Source organism: Berghia stephanieae, chromosome 4, assembly GCF_034508935.2.
Source record: "Berghia stephanieae isolate SIO BIC M18660-M18661 chromosome 4, UCSD_Bste_1.3, whole genome shotgun sequence".
NCBI lineage: Eukaryota > Metazoa > Mollusca > Gastropoda > Nudibranchia > Aeolidiidae > Berghia > Berghia stephanieae.
This window is the reverse complement of record NC_088363.1, coordinates 71,724,538-71,742,027: the sequence shown is the minus strand read 5'-3', so window position 1 is coordinate 71,742,027 and position 17,490 is coordinate 71,724,538. Positions and strand designations below refer to the sequence as shown.

The 17,490-nt window shown below is 35.4% G+C and overlaps 1 protein-coding gene across 4 annotated transcripts in view; it reads right to left on the bottom strand.

Annotated features, from left to right (window-relative positions):
• The window catches only part of LOC144971156 (uncharacterized), an 85,198-nt gene that overhangs the window by 23,607 nt on the left and 44,101 nt on the right, over window positions 1-17,490 (bottom strand). For all 4 annotated transcript variants that reach the window (XM_078911633.1, XM_078911632.1, XM_078911634.1 and 1 more), the window contains 2 exons: window positions 7,934-8,177; window positions 1,289-1,405 (listed from right to left, as the gene is read on the bottom strand). In XM_078911633.1, the coding sequence (XP_078767759.1) occupies window positions 1,289-1,405; window positions 7,934-8,177 (361 nt within the window). The remainder of the gene's footprint in view (window positions 1-1,288; window positions 1,406-7,933; window positions 8,178-17,490) is intronic.

The following is a 17,490-nucleotide window of genomic DNA, read 5'->3' as shown; positions in this document are numbered from 1 at the left end:
ATGACGCAAAATATTGTCCATTAAGCATTATTAACTAGGCCCATAAATGGGTTCGGATGTCAGACCTGCATATATGTACACGACGGTTGAGATTGATTCTTATATGAGTAATAAATGTCCCAGCTTTGAGATATTTTGCCAAGATGAGGGTCATTTAAATCGATCGATATTTGAAGGACAAGTCTTCTGGCCAAATATTTAAATGCGTGTTTTTCCAGGGTACGATAGATAATTGGTTAAATTTGAAGATGTCAGATCTAGATCTTACCTATTTTCTGGTGGATGTCATTGCAAATCACTATTATGTATAAACATTGATTAATGATCGCTTATTTGTATCAACACTTTTTGCTCTTATCAATAAATGGGTTTTCTCTTAAATGTCTTTAATAATGATACGATCATGAGACAAAAAATCAATTTATTATGCAGTTCTTTGCATGGTAAAAATAACCATTATTAATATAATCATGTAACGATGTGATAAAATAATAGATAAGATAGAAAAAAATACCATGCAATATTGCTGAAGTAATCTAACTTAGTTCATCATAAGTTTATATTGACATACAACATGAAATGGAGCTTTTTGTTATAATTACACATCATACCTGTCCATCATGCAGTGATTAGGTAGCTGGGTCTGCCAGACGGGCGGAAAGTACTTTGCGATATACAAGCACATGATCCAAAGGATGGCAATCATTGCTATTGCCTGTTTAATGCTATAAAAACACTGAAATAAACTGGGCTTAGTGGGCTTGATGGTTCTGAAGAATAACTTTACTTTATGAAAACGCCATACAATATAAGTAGATCCTTGCTATTGGGCCTTTGCTATAAAACAACTTTTTACTTCACATGAAAGCCATACAATACCTGTAGACATGTATTGATTCCTGATGCCTTGGTTTTAAAGGGACTACTTTACAATTTAACTATTTAACAAGTTAACTGCCTTACTCTGGAAAATAATGTATTTAAAAATTTGGCTAGAAAACTCGTACTTCAAATATCCATCATTTAAAGGACCCTCATCTTGGCAAAAAAAATCTCAAACCTGGGACTCAAGGAAGACTTTGCGAAGTCCCAGGTTTGAGAGTTTTTGCAAAATGAAGGATCATTTAAATCGATCGATATTTGAAGGACCAGTTTTCTTGCCAAATGTTTAGATACATGTTTCCCAGGGTAAGGCAGTTAACTGGTTTAAATTCGGCATATTATATGTCTTGGTCCCTGGTGGCCGATTGATAAATGGACAACTTTGCTTGACAAACAAATACAATACCTGTAAATAAGTCTTCGCTCCTGGTGCCTTGGTTTTAAATTGGACGGAGAGGATAGGAAAGATGAAAATGTTGGTCATGATGCCGACTGCGTACCAAAATGGACCGGCTATGCCATTCTGTGGATGTGGAGAGGGTATAAACTATTACATTATTGCAATTTCAAAATATCAAAAATGGTTTACAGTTTTTCGTATGGCATAGTATTCATTGAAATATAACACTAACGTTCGACAAAAAAAACAACATACTTTATTATATCCGCCAGAAATTTTTAATCTCTTATTATATTTATCTAGATAAAGATAAGTCACAATGTTTTAAAAATATCTCAAACATGAGATGTTAAATTTGTCGGATGTGACACTTTTAAACAAGATGTGAATTCCCATAAGCTATCACTTTACTTTATACAGTATATCTTTTTGGCCGAAATCAAGATGAATGTTTTACCCATGCAAGACAGAACAGTCTTGACAAGGATGAAAATTGTAATGACAATAAAATAAGTAACAGATGTAAAATATATATCTGGATTATTGTCGAAAGGGAGAATTGAATTATTGTCTACTTTTTTGGGCTACGTCCCCAATTCACTTGTGTCTAGGAGGCGGGGAGGGGGGGGGGGGGGGGGGGGGGGGAGGGTTTTTGTATTTGCACGAACCGGAATTGGTCTAATCACGGCAATATATCTGTTGAGAGCGAAATATCACGGTGGGATTTAATATTTTTATGTTATTAGTAGAGAACCCGCAATATTATGAACAGACACCCATCTATTTTAATTATTATACTACTATATTGTGGAAATTAACATAGATGGAGACAAATCTTTTGAGCCAGCAACGATCAACGTCGGGCGGGTAATAAAGTCTTTAAGAAAAAAATGAATTTGGCAACAGGGTGGCCAGATGGCGATGCCCGACATCAAACTATGACCGATCATTATGCAGATTTTATAGATAAACATTTTTGAGTCAATTGTGATAAATTGCCCCTGATTTAAGAAAGGTTTGCAAGTTACTCATAAATCAGTCTGTAAAACAATAGTTTTATAAGTCTTAGATTTGCCAGTCGTTCTGTACTCGTTGGCAAAGATTAAATATGGGCTCCTCGGAATAATTTTGACTTCCAACCCTATTCTTTAAAAGAATAGATACGATTATACCTCCTCCATTGATGATTTTGCCAATGTGTGTAAGCTGCGCATGATTCCTTCGTGATTTGAGAGGTAGTCATTTTGGAATTTGCTTGACTTTCATTCTCAACCCGTTTCTCATTTATGACAGTTTTGTGTGGATAAAAACACAATTTGTTTGGGAGTATTTTCAATCATGATCAATTCATTTTGGTAAAATGCAATGTTTCCCTGTGGTGATAACATTACAGTAGGCTTCTTCTTTAAAATAAATCCATAAACGTCCATGACAATGATTGAACACGGATTACAACTACTCCGTCTGACCCAGATTACAAAGCGAAGGACAAAATACGTGCAGTATTGAGCCGTAATGCGGCTTTGAGGTCTGGTAATATGAAAAAAAACAGCTTGCGGCCTGTAGGTCCCGGTTTCGAGTCCCACTGTGGGTGGCGCAACGTTGAATACTGAGAACAGGCTCTTAATTGCATTTTCAAGTAGGTAAAAAAGTACCAGGTCGGTAACAGCATTGTCTTTGTTGAAAAATATTGAAACAGCTCCTTATAAGGGTAATTTCTTTGTCCTCGTACGTGTTTAGTGTTGCTGTTTTCATGGTACCCTTATAAAATATTATAATTTAGAATACAGTTAGTTGATAGATAATTTCACATGATTAATTGATAAGCTTTAAAGTCAACTGAGTTTACCCTCCGTTCAACTTCCAATGTCTAGGAACAAGTAATTATGCAACAAAAGAAGCTGAAAGAGTCTGAAAAAATAGGGCCAAACAAAGGAGAGAGAAAAAAACCTAATAAATTGGCTTAGAATATCAGCCATTTTCCGGGGTTCGAACATCACATCATCTGATGAGATTTTAGCTCCAATCCCCAGTGGCACAAAACTTTAAACGTTATTTTGTAAAAAAAAAAAGAAAAGAAAAGCTACTCCTCCTAAAAAGAAAAAAAGATAAATGACAGATGGACGCGATGAAGAAGAATTTCCTAGAGATCACACAAGGAGGTGGATGGGAGGGGGGTCTGAAAAAGCCTCGACTGGATCAATGCCGCCACATTTATTTTGGGTACAAAAAGTGAAAAATTTGGACTGGAAAAAAAATCTCAAAGTCATGTCTATGAAGGGTTAAACAGTAGGCAGACTTAAAAACTAAAATATTTCAGTAAGAATATTTCTATCATTAAATGCTAAAATTGGATGTAAATTAGGTACAAAAATGAAGTGAGTAGAAAAGTGCCAGAAGATAATAGAGTAGGCAGACTTAAAAACGTTGTGATTGCTGTATAAGGAGGAGCAGGGGAGCAATTTTCGTTATCACATACTAGCAATTACCTCAACAACTGTGCCATGATATTATTGTTGTAGAAATAGTATACCTCAGTTTGACACAAGTTGCTAATGCATGCTGTTATACACTGAAACACTGGTAAAACAATGTTTTTTCATAAATATATGGATTGAATACACTTGTCAAAAAGCCTTAAACCCTAGTCCTCCTTGAAGTCTTTGATTTAATATTATTTGGCAAGTTAAAGTCATCGGATGTTAAAGGTTCAGGCTAACATTAGAAAATGTCAGCATGGATATAAAGGTCAAGGTCAATCGTATGAAAAAGAGACCGATGCGTTGTTGGTGCACACGAGTAAAGGTTAAATGTTAACCTGTAAACATACTTGAATGTGATCTCACCACTTTCAGGACAATAACGCTGTCAGTGTTTTATTGAATGAATGTTGGAATTTTAGGTAGGTAGGCGGACATTGAGAAAATACGAGTAATTGCTAAAGTCATTGTTATTATTATTATTATTATTATTATTATTATTATTATTATTATTATTATTATTATTATTATTATTATTATTATTATTATATTATTATTATTATTACTATTACTATTATTATTATTATTATTATTATTATTATTATTATTATTATTATTATTATTTTTATTATTATTATTATTACTAAAAGTATACTAGTATTATTGCTGTTATAAATACAATGATGATGATGATGATGATGATGATGATGATGATGATGATGATATCTAATTAACAATGGTGATGATGATGATGATGATGATGATGATGATGATGATGATGATGATGATAATACTAATGATAATGATGATGCTGGTGATGATGATGATGATGATGATGATGATGGTGATGATGATGATAATAACAATGCTCCACATTGCCCCCTACCCCATACCTCATACTCTTAGTGTAAGGCCATTATATTGTGCTTAATATCATAGCAATGAGACATGTTGTGGGTTTGACATAGAGGGAAATGATAGGACGTGAGCAGGGCTTCAAAAACAAGTGATCATTGGCTTTCCTGAAAGGGTTTTGAAAGAGAGAGTGAGAGACACACACCGCACACACACACACACACACACACACACAGAGAGAGAGAGAGAGAGAGAGAGAGAGAGAGAGAGAGAGAGAGAGAGTAAGAGGCAGAGCCAAAATAAGAAAAGAGTAAGGCAGATAGAGAGAAAGGGAGAGAGAGAGAGAGAGAGAGAGAGAGAGAGAGAGAGAGAGAGAGAGAGAGAGAGTAGCAAAAAGGAAAATAAAGAAAAAGAAAGAAAAAGAAAGGATGAAAGATAGATAGATAGATAGAGAGAGAGAGAAAGAAAGAAAGACAGAGAGAGAGAGAGAGAGAGAGAGAGAGAGAAAGAGAAAGAAAATGAGAAAGAAAGAAAGAAAGACATAGAGAGAGAGAGAGAAAGAGAGAGAGAGAAAGAGAGAGAAAGAGAGAGAGAGAGATAGAGAGAGAGCGAGAGCAAGAGAGTATTAGAGAGGTGCTATTTGAGTATGTGTGAAGTATGTTTGATTGTGTTTGTGTGTGTGCGTGGGTGTGTGTGTGACAGATAGAAAGAGAGTGAACAAGAGAGAAAAAAGAAAGAACAGAGTGAGTGAGAGAGAGAGAGAGAGAGAGAGAGAGAGAGAGACAGAGAGAGGAGAGAGAGAGGAGAGAGAGAGAGAGAGAGGGAGGGAGAGAGAGAGAGGCAGAGGGGAAGAGATGAGTGGAGAGAAGAGAGATACGAGAGAGAGAGGGGAAGAGAGAGTAGAAGAGAGAGGAGAGAGAGAGAGAGAGAGAGGGAGAGAGAGAGAGAGAGAGAGAGAGAGAGAGAGAGAGAGAGAGAGAGTGGGAACGAGAGATTGTTAAATAGATTGATAAATTCAGATTTCCCCTACATGAAATTTAAAAGTGTTAATTTTGAGCAGTTTTGCCTCTTTAAGAATATTAATGATAAGTTATAGAGATTTCAGGGCAAATCTTCATTTTGAAGTTAAATATTTGTGTGATTGATAATAAATATATCGATAATTAAAGCCAAATAGTCGTCGTTTGAGAAATGGAAATTGGATTCAGTAGTCTGACGTCACGCGCCCGGCAACGGCGGCCATCTTGGTTCTAAACAAAGAAAATCATTACTTTTTATTCTTCATGCTGGCTAGAACTTTTCATTCCCTTTTCATATGCCTTGTGATCAGAATGTGTAAAAGTCAAAACATGATCAAATTGATGGGGTTTTTTTCCTCTGGATACGCGTTTAAGCTTGCCGGAGAAATATTTCATACGGCGTCCGCCATTGTTCCGATAGTTTAGAGCCAGTGTTACTAAGTTACCATGCGTCATTAGGAAGGAAGTGACGTTATGACTGTTGAAGACTATTGCTCCGCAGTGAAAAAAATGTGTAATCCAATGACTTTGGTTACGATAAAAACAACCTAGATACAATAATTTTTGTCATCCATCCCTAGTGTTTCGTTAAAATACCATAATGATGTTTTTAAAATTGACAAAGGTTGTAGATATGGGCAGGGGCGTGGCGACATTGGTTGATTTGGTGCCTGGCACCGCATCCAAAAATGGATTACAGCATATTTTTTAAAACTGAGAAATGGTATATATCGTCTTTTCTTTAGATGTTTTTCTTTCTTTTGTATTTACAATTACAGCATGTTTTATGTTATTTTCTTCTGGTTCTGGCACCACAATAAACTGTAAGCATGCCACGCCACTGTATATGGGTTTAGAATGAATAGAAAGAAAATTAGAACTGATTTAATATATCAACTGTCTTATGCACGATGTAGATGATATTTATATCACAAATTTCGGGACAGTCATTGTGTTAGATACAAATCTAAAAATGTGTGCACAAAACAGTGCGGATGAAGCAGAAAGAAAAATTGTTACATTTTTTAAATTATATTCTTATTTATGCTGTGTCTGGAACTGTATAATACACACCTTTTCATATGTTTAAATTATTGACATTTATATTTTAATAATAGTTTTAATTTCAAAATAAAAGTGTCACCCCGCCTGGTATGATAAAAAAAAAAACTACGTTCAATCTAACCACAAACAGGACTATAGACCAACTGAAAAACAAACAAGCAAGCAATTGAGATGATCGATGGCGAGAAAACAAGCTATAGAAGACTCACTCAGTGACAGCAGCATTGCAATAAACGGCGATCGGAATGACTTTGGCTGGTGTACATCGAAACCAGACAATAATCGCGCCAAGATCTTCACTGCTGTACGCTGACAAAACACATTTATTACATTTTGGCCAAAAACTATTACTTTAAGAATCGATAGATTAATATGACCACGTCACCTCAACTTGTTAAAGGAGTTGCATATCTGAGCTTTCAAAGTTTTCTCAGGGTTGAGATCGTTTGACGATTCGAATGATCAGCTAAATCTATCGATATGTAGATTAACGATTATCTGGCCTAAATGGAAATATGTTATGACGGTTTTCAGCAGCACAGTATTTTGTGGTGAGTCTGTGCTTAGGACCAGTCATAGACCACATTTAATTGTCAATAACAGTCGACGCCTGTCTGTCTCCCCGTATGACCCAGTAAAATGTAGTTCTGTCTTTGTCTTAATATCGTCTAGAAATCGGACTAAATTCTCTATATTATTTCCTATTAATATTACCACTGCAATGCGACGTATAAGAAACATTATGTCTCAGAGTGATTCTTTAAAAGCACCAAAAATATGGATCTGAATAGCGTTTGAATATTTCAGCAAGTAGCAAGCCATTCAAATTTGTTATTGTATAAGTTTTTCTAACTTTATGATTTAAAGAATATTAAACAGTGTTGTTTACGTGTTGAAAATAGAAATCAAAATAGAGATGAAAAATAATGATAACTAAATGGAATGGAAAATAGTGACCCTTGACAATGGATTGAAGCCCGTTAATATGACATTTTGTTTAGGATTTTGCAAAATCATTAACAAAATATAATATAATTTTTTCTGGCACATTGGTGGGATGCTAACAGTTACATCCACACCTTACAAGCTTCATGTCCCGTCCTCCTTGCTAAGAGTTGCTGTTGGCTTGGGACTCTCTTGTCAATAATTTCTTTGGGGAGTTAAAACGGATATTGAACTGTATTCGTAAAAGATCACACATTCATTTAACTTTTAAAGGGCAGACCTCTTACCTTGATGGTCATGGTCGCACTGTGGAGAATATCTCCTGGCCAGAAGAGTTGCGACGCCACTGTTACAGCAGTCAGCGACATGCTGATGTTTCCTCCAGCATCGAAAGTTGTGTCCAAGTTATGCTCATCATGGAAGACATATTTTCTAATGTTATTGTGGACCAGGGCCAGGAGGATGGAAAAGCCGCCAAAACCCAGCAACATCAACAAGGCTGTTTTCTCTCGACTCAGAACAGGCTGTACTCTGGAAAAGGATCCAAAGTTAGAATTTATTTATTTTTTAGTCCAATTTTAATATCGATGCTATTGATGCTGTCTTTGAGCTAAAAAGATCCTGATAACCTGTTGCCATTAATTTGACAAAATGATACAGCAGTGAGCCTACGCTCTAGCTTGGTAAATATATGAAATATGTGTATGTAATAGTGCCAGATAAAGCAAGAAGAATTATAAAAGAAAATCCTCCCCATATATAAGACTGTCTCGATTTGAGATTGAACCTCAGACCCCAGATTACCAGATTTTCGGAATGATTTGTTTCTTTCTGCTATGTCTGGTACTGTTTCATCAGATCTACTCTGATGTCTTCGTCATCTAGTGTTAAATGTTTACTTGGTATGATGCGGAAAAGGATTGGCAACGGAAACAACTGCTCTTGTGAGGAAAATAAGCATCAAATTGTCCCAACTAACAGGTCTGAGCGGTAATCAGGACGAGATCTGATGCTCCCAGTCTAGGCTGGCTGATTTAAGGGATGATTTTTTCATTCTTCTGAATAATGTAAAATGTTGCTGCTTGAAGCTCGAAGAAATAAATTACAATGTGAAATTGAATGTAAGCTTCAAGTTGATATACGAAAACAGATAAAGTGGACGTTTCGGGTTTCCCCTTTATCAACAAAACAGGATGAATGAAACACTACAGATGAATGAGATAATGTGGTAGTGGCGCAAAGGCATACCATCTTAGATATTTTTACCCTGTAAATTCAAGTTATAAAAGGTTGTGGCAAAACTTAATGCGAATTTCTATCCGAGAATGAATGTTGTTTATTTTATTTTAATATCTTCTTGTCTTATTCAATACTCGTTTGTTGGAAAAAGGGTTTATTAGTCTAAATATCGTGCATATAGATTACCTACCCCCGAGTATTTATACTTGATTATTTAATAATCTATTTAGAATAGTTATCAGAGACGCTAAAAGCTTTCAATACAGTAGTTAACTCAATTATGTCAACACAGAAGGGGTGTATATTTATCGAATAAACAGCAAACGATGTAAGATGTACACATATGCAGAGAAAATGTATACGATACTCTGTTTTGATTGAGACACTTTCTCATTGATAACCGATAAATTAATTAAGTGCTCCTAAAAACAAAAACCGAATGAATGAAATCATTATATCTCTCTGCCTGTTTAGACAAGGTGGTTAAACTAATACGTGATTACACATAAATCGATGACACACTACTATCTAAATTAACATTTTACATGTTGAAATACATTTCCCCAGAGTCTAACAGTGAATTATTGTAAAATGAATAAGCAAGAAATTAAATAAAATTTCCGTTTCACAATGCTTTTCCGGCCAAAATATCTAGAAATGGGTTATCATTGCACGTCGGTAGTCAAGCTTATCGATATTTTTCAATGTCTGTGACAGCTGAATCGGGGAGTCGATTATCATGATTTTAAAAAAAAAAATTCAGTGTAAAAACTTATATAGACTGCTGTATACATTTCGCGGGCAAAAGAAATGATTTGGTAGCTTTTGCCCTTTACCCATCACTGGAATGTGCTGGATGTCGAAAAAAAAAGTGATTAAAAAAATACAAGCGAACCAACTTCTTGGTCTGTTACACAATTCCATCTGGTTATCAATTTTTAAATTGTTACGGGTCGCTAGCTTTCGGGTCAACTGAAAGTTACGAATACCAGTATTTTTTAAAATAAGATTAAAAAAAGAGTCACTCAATTTTATGACAGTAATCACTAAATTTAAAGACATTCAACACGCTAACTGATGCGCGCGAGTGTGTAGGTTTAAAAATCATTTGTTTTTAAAGACGTTTAAATCATTTAAGAGATGCTTTCGGAGTTTCTCCATAAATTCCGATTAAAAAAGAATGGGCAAAGAACAATAGTTGATAGTAATAGTTTCATAGACTAATGTTTCACCTCCCTGTAAATCTCCTAATTCTAATTAATTGTTGATGAGATAAGAGATACGGGCAGGAAATATCTATTAATGTATTGCGAGAGATAACATCAGATTGTGTTTTTAAAAATAATTTGTTGTAACTCCATGCAATCTAAATAAACACGGTGAGACTATGACTAGATAAAAGTATCTTTGAAGCAGCTGAATGGTTATTATGTCACTGTCATATTCTAATAGCAAGGACAAAGTCTACTTGCTAAGCTTTATTTACTGACTTTAGGTAAGACCGAAACAAAGAAAGAAAACGAAAATAAGATAAAATATGCAAACTCATGTGAAACACATTCAGGGTTAACGTAAACGTTTATTTTTTAATCCTGCCTACACCATAAAGAAAGAATCCAATTACTACGATGGAATTTGTTGGGTTTTTTGCTTGTTTGTTGGTGCCCTATTTGTTTGTCATTGTCAAACAATATCTACCATTGCCTCTGTCAAACTACTAATTTAAAACTATCAAGTGGGGTAAATGCTTGACAGTCACGCAATGCCGGGGCCATAGTCATACAATGATTGTAATTTATCCAATCATTGGACGATCACTTTCAATTTATTTATTTATGACCCACCAGCTCAAAACGGTATAATGTCTGGATGAATTAAACACAGGAAAGTGAATTTAGATCTAAAATGGCAAGCAATATGAATGTTGAGATGTTTGCAGTGTGATATATTGTATTTATTCTCCATCATATCAAAGTGAAATTAACCCCAATATTTTATATGCGTGTCTATAAATTCAATTTCTTACAAGAACCTTGCCCGACATATTGCCGCTTTGAGGCGATAGGTCACATTTGTACAAGACGGAAGACTAGACATATTTTCTAGTTGCACAGATTATCTATTTTTATATTGACGTTTGAACAACTCATCATTTGATTCCATCAATTTGTCCCACCTAAAATCAGAGAAGGAGAGGGGGGTGGGGGGAGGCAGCAATTATATATATATATATATATATATATATATATATATATATATATATATATATATATATATGAGAGAGAGAGAGAGGAGAGAGAGAGAGAGGAGAGAGAGAGATGAAGAGAGAGAGGGAGAGATTGAAAGAAGAAAAGAAAGATAGATAGATAGATAGATAAATAGATAGATCTATAGACAGATGGATAAATATATAGATAGATATATAGATAGATAGATAGATAGATAGATAGATAGATGGATAGATAGATTGATTGATTGATTGATTGGAAGATTGAGACAGATAGATTGATGGATGGATAAATGGAGAGAGAGATAGTGAGTGGGAGGGAGAGAATGAAAGAAAGAAAAAAAAGTAGGCAGAGAGAGAGAGAGAGAGAGAGAGAGAGAGAGAGAGAGAGAGAGAGAAAGAGCGAGAGATAGATAGAGAGATAGATAGATAGATAGATAGATAGATAGATAGATAGAGAGAGAGAGAGAGAGAGAGAGAGAGAGAGAGAGAGAGAGAGAGAGAGAGAGAGAGAGAGAGAGAGAGAGGGTTATTCGTTTCATAACAATTTGAATTATTTTATAAAATTTCTCTTCCGCCCTGGTTTTATGAATATTATTTTCAAACTTCTTTTACAATCATCAATGCTCTTTATATAGCACGAGATGTGGATCTATATGCAACTTGAAATTCTCTCAATAAGGAATAATAAATATGTAATCTTGTACTAGAATTGATATAATTCATTCTTTTACATTCGGCACAATGTTCGTAAAAATTGTAAAAAATGATATAAAAAATGCGTCCTTTTTGATAACATTTAATAAGGACTCTATTTTACATTAAACCCAAATAACTTGATGTGCTTCTCGTTCAAACTGATTTCCAATTCTCTATAATTTCCACGAAGAATGAATAAAGTTTTGAAGTTTAACAAAGTACGATGAATAATGAAAAATAACCCTGCCAAATATTCTTATTGTTTAAGTTTTGAAACCATAAACATCATTGAATCAAAAGTTATTTGCGAAAAGCAGTCATTTTTTATTGGACAAAATCTATTGCCTTACCCCGACAAAACATATTTTTAAAATTGTGGCCAGAGTACCTTTGTTGATCGGTTGAAATGAGCCGCAACTCCTAACAATTTGAAAATTCTGACTGCTAAAAGTTTCAATTCTGAGATTTCAAGGACGTCTACGGTTTGAAACTTAAAAAAAAGTAAAGGGTCATTTTATTCTTGCCAAAATGAAAATAAATAGAAATAAATATGTTATATCAGAGTGTGGCAGTGCTGTAATGAAATATACGACGACTACAAAGCCTTTTGGAGCGAGTTCCATTACGGCGTATCTTCAAACTTCAAAAGACATGGGTTACATGAGTGCTGGAAATCACGAGGAAGTCTCGTTTTAATCACGACGATATATAGTGTCTTTGAAGATAGTGCAATTATTTATTGCGCCTTTGCGTGATACTTAAGGCATAGTTCAGTTATTCAATGATTAATACTGAAATGAAAGGTGTCATGGAGAGAAAAATGTAACCATTTTAAAGAGAAACCGAATCACAAAGTAATACACGGTAGCAATCTGAATTTCTCTTAAATATGCCAGGTTTTTGATTGACTCTTGCTATCAAACATACACAACAGGGCATATAAAATGCAAAGTCTGCTTTATATTACTATGGGGACATGAAAAACCATCATGACTATATCCATAATATGCCAACATTTACATTCTGACATTGTCAACAACTAGCCAGTCAGACTGTACGGTTTTTGTGACCACACTGTTACAAGGCGTTTGTTGATTAATCGGGCAACTCTATTATTAAAAAAAAAAAAAAACAATAACCCAGTGTAACTCTTTCCAATTTTATTTATCGACATGTGCATTCTGCGATTATTTATTTTCTTGTGTTTTCTGAATCATCTGGTAGCTTCTCATTTCAGGACAACTATAAAATCATCTCGTAAACTTTCTACTGATTTCTCAAACACATTCAATTATTCATTTACACTTTTGTAGCCGAATTCATTGTTATTATTCAGGTTTATTTCACAGGTTGTCAACAGCGAAAAAGGCGAACTTGATCATCTCCAGACTTACTAGAAAATAGACAATTTAGTGTCAACCTAACCGTGTGTAGCGGTCATATTCAGTGGTGGAAGAGGCAAAGAAGAGTCAACAAAGTTGCCTCTTCTTCTGATTTTCGTTATTTAATATGTTCTCGCGAACAGAAATATCCATTTTGTTGATGGCAGATATGAGGTTGACTTACCCTGGAAGGAAGACAAAAAGTCGACAGTCAAAAACAATTACGAACAAACCAAGTGTAGATTAAATAAACTAGGAAAAAGATTAGAAGCTGATCTTGATATGAAAAAAGGTACCATGTAGTTTTGAACGATTTGGAGAGCGAAGGCTTTTATGAAGAAGATCCCTCTGAGCAGATACATACAAAAAAAGAACCCAGTATTTTATTTGCCACATAGACCTGTGCTCAAGGAATCCAGTGAAACGACCAAGGTTCGTCCAGTTTTTGACGCTTCTGTCGCCGGTCCGAACGGCGTTTTATTGAACAGTTGTATAGAAAATGGACCGAATTTGACGAAAAACCTTCTTGACATATTATTAAGGTTCAGAAGATGGAGATTCGCTATGTCCAGTGACATAACCAAAGCCTTCCTACAAATTCAGGTGAATGAGAAGGACCCGTGATGTCAACATATTTTTGATGATAAATGATTCGTCATTACGTGTAATGAGAATCACTCGTGTACCATTTGATAATACGTATCTTATTGAATGCGACCATTTCTTTTCATTTGTCACATCAGTCACTTTCACGAGTAGTGGAGGTGTTGAGTTCTAATCTCTATGTTGATGATTGGCTCGCAGGATCAGATTCGATTGAAGGAAGAAGCCCAATCAATCATGGAAACGGCTTCAATGCCATTGGCAAAATGATGCTCTAACTGCTCAGAGGTAGCAAATCAGAAGATTCAGGTCATAACAGAGAAGGATGATAAGGTCAATGAACACAAGGTGTTGCGCATTTTGTGGATGTCAAAAGAAGATTCATTCTCATTTGTTGGGCTTGGTTTCAATTCTCCCCATTTGGTGATTACAAGAAGATTTGTGTTGAGCTGCGTCTCACGAATATTTGACCCAAACGGGGTTCTGAAGCCATTTGTAATGGTTGGAAAGCTAGTGTTCCAAAGTTTGTGGAAAAAAGGGATCCAATGGGACGATGCTGTTCCAGAAAAAGAAGAGAAAATGTTCATCAAGTGGATGAACCAGTTGGGCAGATAGGATGAGTTCCAAATCTCCCGATGTTATGTGTTATGTGATACTCATGGGATAATAAGAAAAAAGTAGAATTACATACTTTCAGTGAAGCGTCCGAAAATGGATAAATTAACACTGTTTTTTGATAGGGATGTGTTGCTTCGATTAGAAGGAAGAATCCAGTTTTCCGAATTATCTTATGGGTCAAAACACCCTATAGTTTTACCCCGTTGTCATGCTGCGGTGTTGATTGTTAGACGAGAGCACTTGTACTTGAAACATCAGGGTGTGCCGCCTATGATCTCATCAATACGAGATGTGTTATGGATAATTGGCATTAGAACGTTGGCAAGAATGTTCAAGAACAGGTGCCCTTAGTGTTCTAGATATGATTCCATACCTTGCAAAAAAAAAAAAAACCCATGGCGCCGCTCTCTAAAGAGCGAATTCAAAGAACAGAAACTTTTTCAACCACTGGTATTGACTTCGCAGGGCCAATATATTCTTCAGACAATCCGGATGTTAAACACTATATTTGTTTATTTAATGTAGCGTGAGAGATCACCTAGAGATCATTGATGACTTATCACTAACGCAATTTTTGTTAGCATTCAAACGATTTGTGTATCGTAGACGCATACCTTCAACTATATATAGTAACCAAGCAAAAACGTTCAAAGCAGCAGCAAATAAACTGACTGAATTGTATTCAGAAAACGCACCCATATGGAAGTTTATCACTCCTTGATATCCTTGGGCTGCGGGTATGTGGGAAAGATGTATCGCACAGTGAAATCTTGCTTGAGAAAATGTTTGGGAACAAGGTGTCTCACAAAGACAGAATTATTGATACTTTTTTGTGAAGTAGAAAACTGCATTAACCGTCGTCCGTTAACTTATGTAGGTTACACTATTTGATAATTCGGAGACCTTGACGCTCAATCATACTTTTCTGAATGATGGAAAAGTAGTAACTCATACTTCAATGAATGGCCTTTAAGGCTGGTCACCAAAGTATTTCCAGGTCGAGACAACCTAATTAGAACTGTGGAAGTAAAGACTCAAAGAGGGCTTTTGGTAAGACTTATCCAAAGAATTTATAACTTGGAAGTGAGTGGATTCGAACCTTTAGTAGGTGGGGGAGATGACCTCTCAGATAGTTGGGGTGTAACTGATCATGTTACCTCACCAGATAACAACCAAGATGTTGAGACTGAAGATAAGATAGTTCGAACCCGAGCTGGTCGTATTGTCAAACCCAGAAAGATTTTGGATTGTTAAAATTTGATCAATTGTGTCATGTGCTGGTTCGCACTCATTATTATTCATTATACGTTTGTTTTTACGAAATGTTTGTCTTTAAATGATGTTGATGTATTGAAGCTTTTGATCAAAACAGTTCTAAAAGTTAAATTTTCAATGTCCATTGTTGTAACGTTATGGTTACAGTTATAGGCAGTTCTGAAAATATTGTCTAATTCAAAGAAAATACTTAGGAAGTTTTGTTATGAAAAACCGTATTTCAACTTTTTCGCTCACATTCCCCCGCCCAGATTAATTACGCTCGCACCCCCCACAATATCTACCTGTTTTGTTTTTGTCATTAAAAAGGGCTGTCAACTGGGAGTTGAAGTTAACAAGTATTTAAATCAATTTGTTTTAAAATAAGGTATTTCTATCTTAACATAAAGATAAAACCATAATCACTGGCGGTCGGTCAATAGAGCGAAGTTGTTTTGTGCCGCCCTATATTTTCCGTAGATTAGCATGTCAACCAAACAAAAAACTTCAATTTTACAATTTTGATAAAATTAAAAATTTAGCACATACTGCTTTTTGTTTTGAATTTAATATTTGATGACTCGTGCGTCGCTCCGCGAAGGTAGCGTCAAATCGGCACGTTTCATCTTTCCCCCGTTGCCTGCGCGGGGTGACAATGAGCGGAGGGTGTGGTGTGGTGGGGAAGTTTTTTTTGTTTATATGAGCCAGTCTTCGTTTGGCCGTCCTGTCCTTATCCTATACTCCGTTGTACCTTGAAGAAAGTTAGTTACTACTCCCCAATCTCCCTCCACCCTCCCTCCCCAACTAACTATTGTCTTTCACTGCTAAAATAATTAGGCCAAGACGGCCAATCTAGCGATGCACGCCCTGAGGTCCTACTTGGGATAAATTAAAACCATATCAGTTTTATCACTGAAAGAAGAGGCTTTGCTTCACTTAGATATACGGATGAAGAGAATGGCAATATATATATATATTTTATCATTGTTTGTTTTGCTTAAATATATATTAAATATAAAAAAGAACAGTAAACAAAGTATGCACCGAGAAGAGCCCCATGGTACTATAAATAAAAATCCCTGACCCCACGGAGTCCTTCATCCCCGCACACTCCCAACAATCCCTACTCAACTTGTATTGTGTGCATTGTCTAATACTAATAATAGTATAATTATAAAGATGTCGCTGATTGTGTGTGAAATTAACAAGTGCTTTGCGTTTGGAATTAAATGTGGATTTTTAAATTCTATTATTCTAAAGTTGTGTGTCATACCGTTAGTCGTTAGTATTCAGAGAAAAGTATTATCGCTGTTGTCATTGTTTATGAAACCTACCTGTTTTTATCTTGAATCATTTTATTTTAAAAAGTTATTTCTGTAATTTGTAACCAATCATGAATCATGTTGATTTTTTAATTGATAATCAATTCCGACACTTATCCCCTCAAGAGAAAATAGTGGTGAAAGATTTAGGTCCACACAAACCAGTGAATTTTAACTTAGTTTCTAACACTCCGAGGAGACAGCGCCGATTGAATAATGATTATTTTTAAAATGTTGAATGGCTTACTGCCAGTGAAAGCCGTAAAACGCTTCATTGTTTTTATTGCTTGATTTTTGGTGATGTATGCTATAACGGACAACAGGAGGATTCAGTGATATTGCGCACATCTCTCAGGCACTGAAGAAACATTCTGAATCAAATAGCCATGTCACAGATGCTGTTAAATATAAACTTTTCAACGTTGTAGATATAAGAAATCAGTTGGAAACAGGCACAGGACATGCTGCGTCTGTGAGTCGTTATAATGAACAGGTGAAAG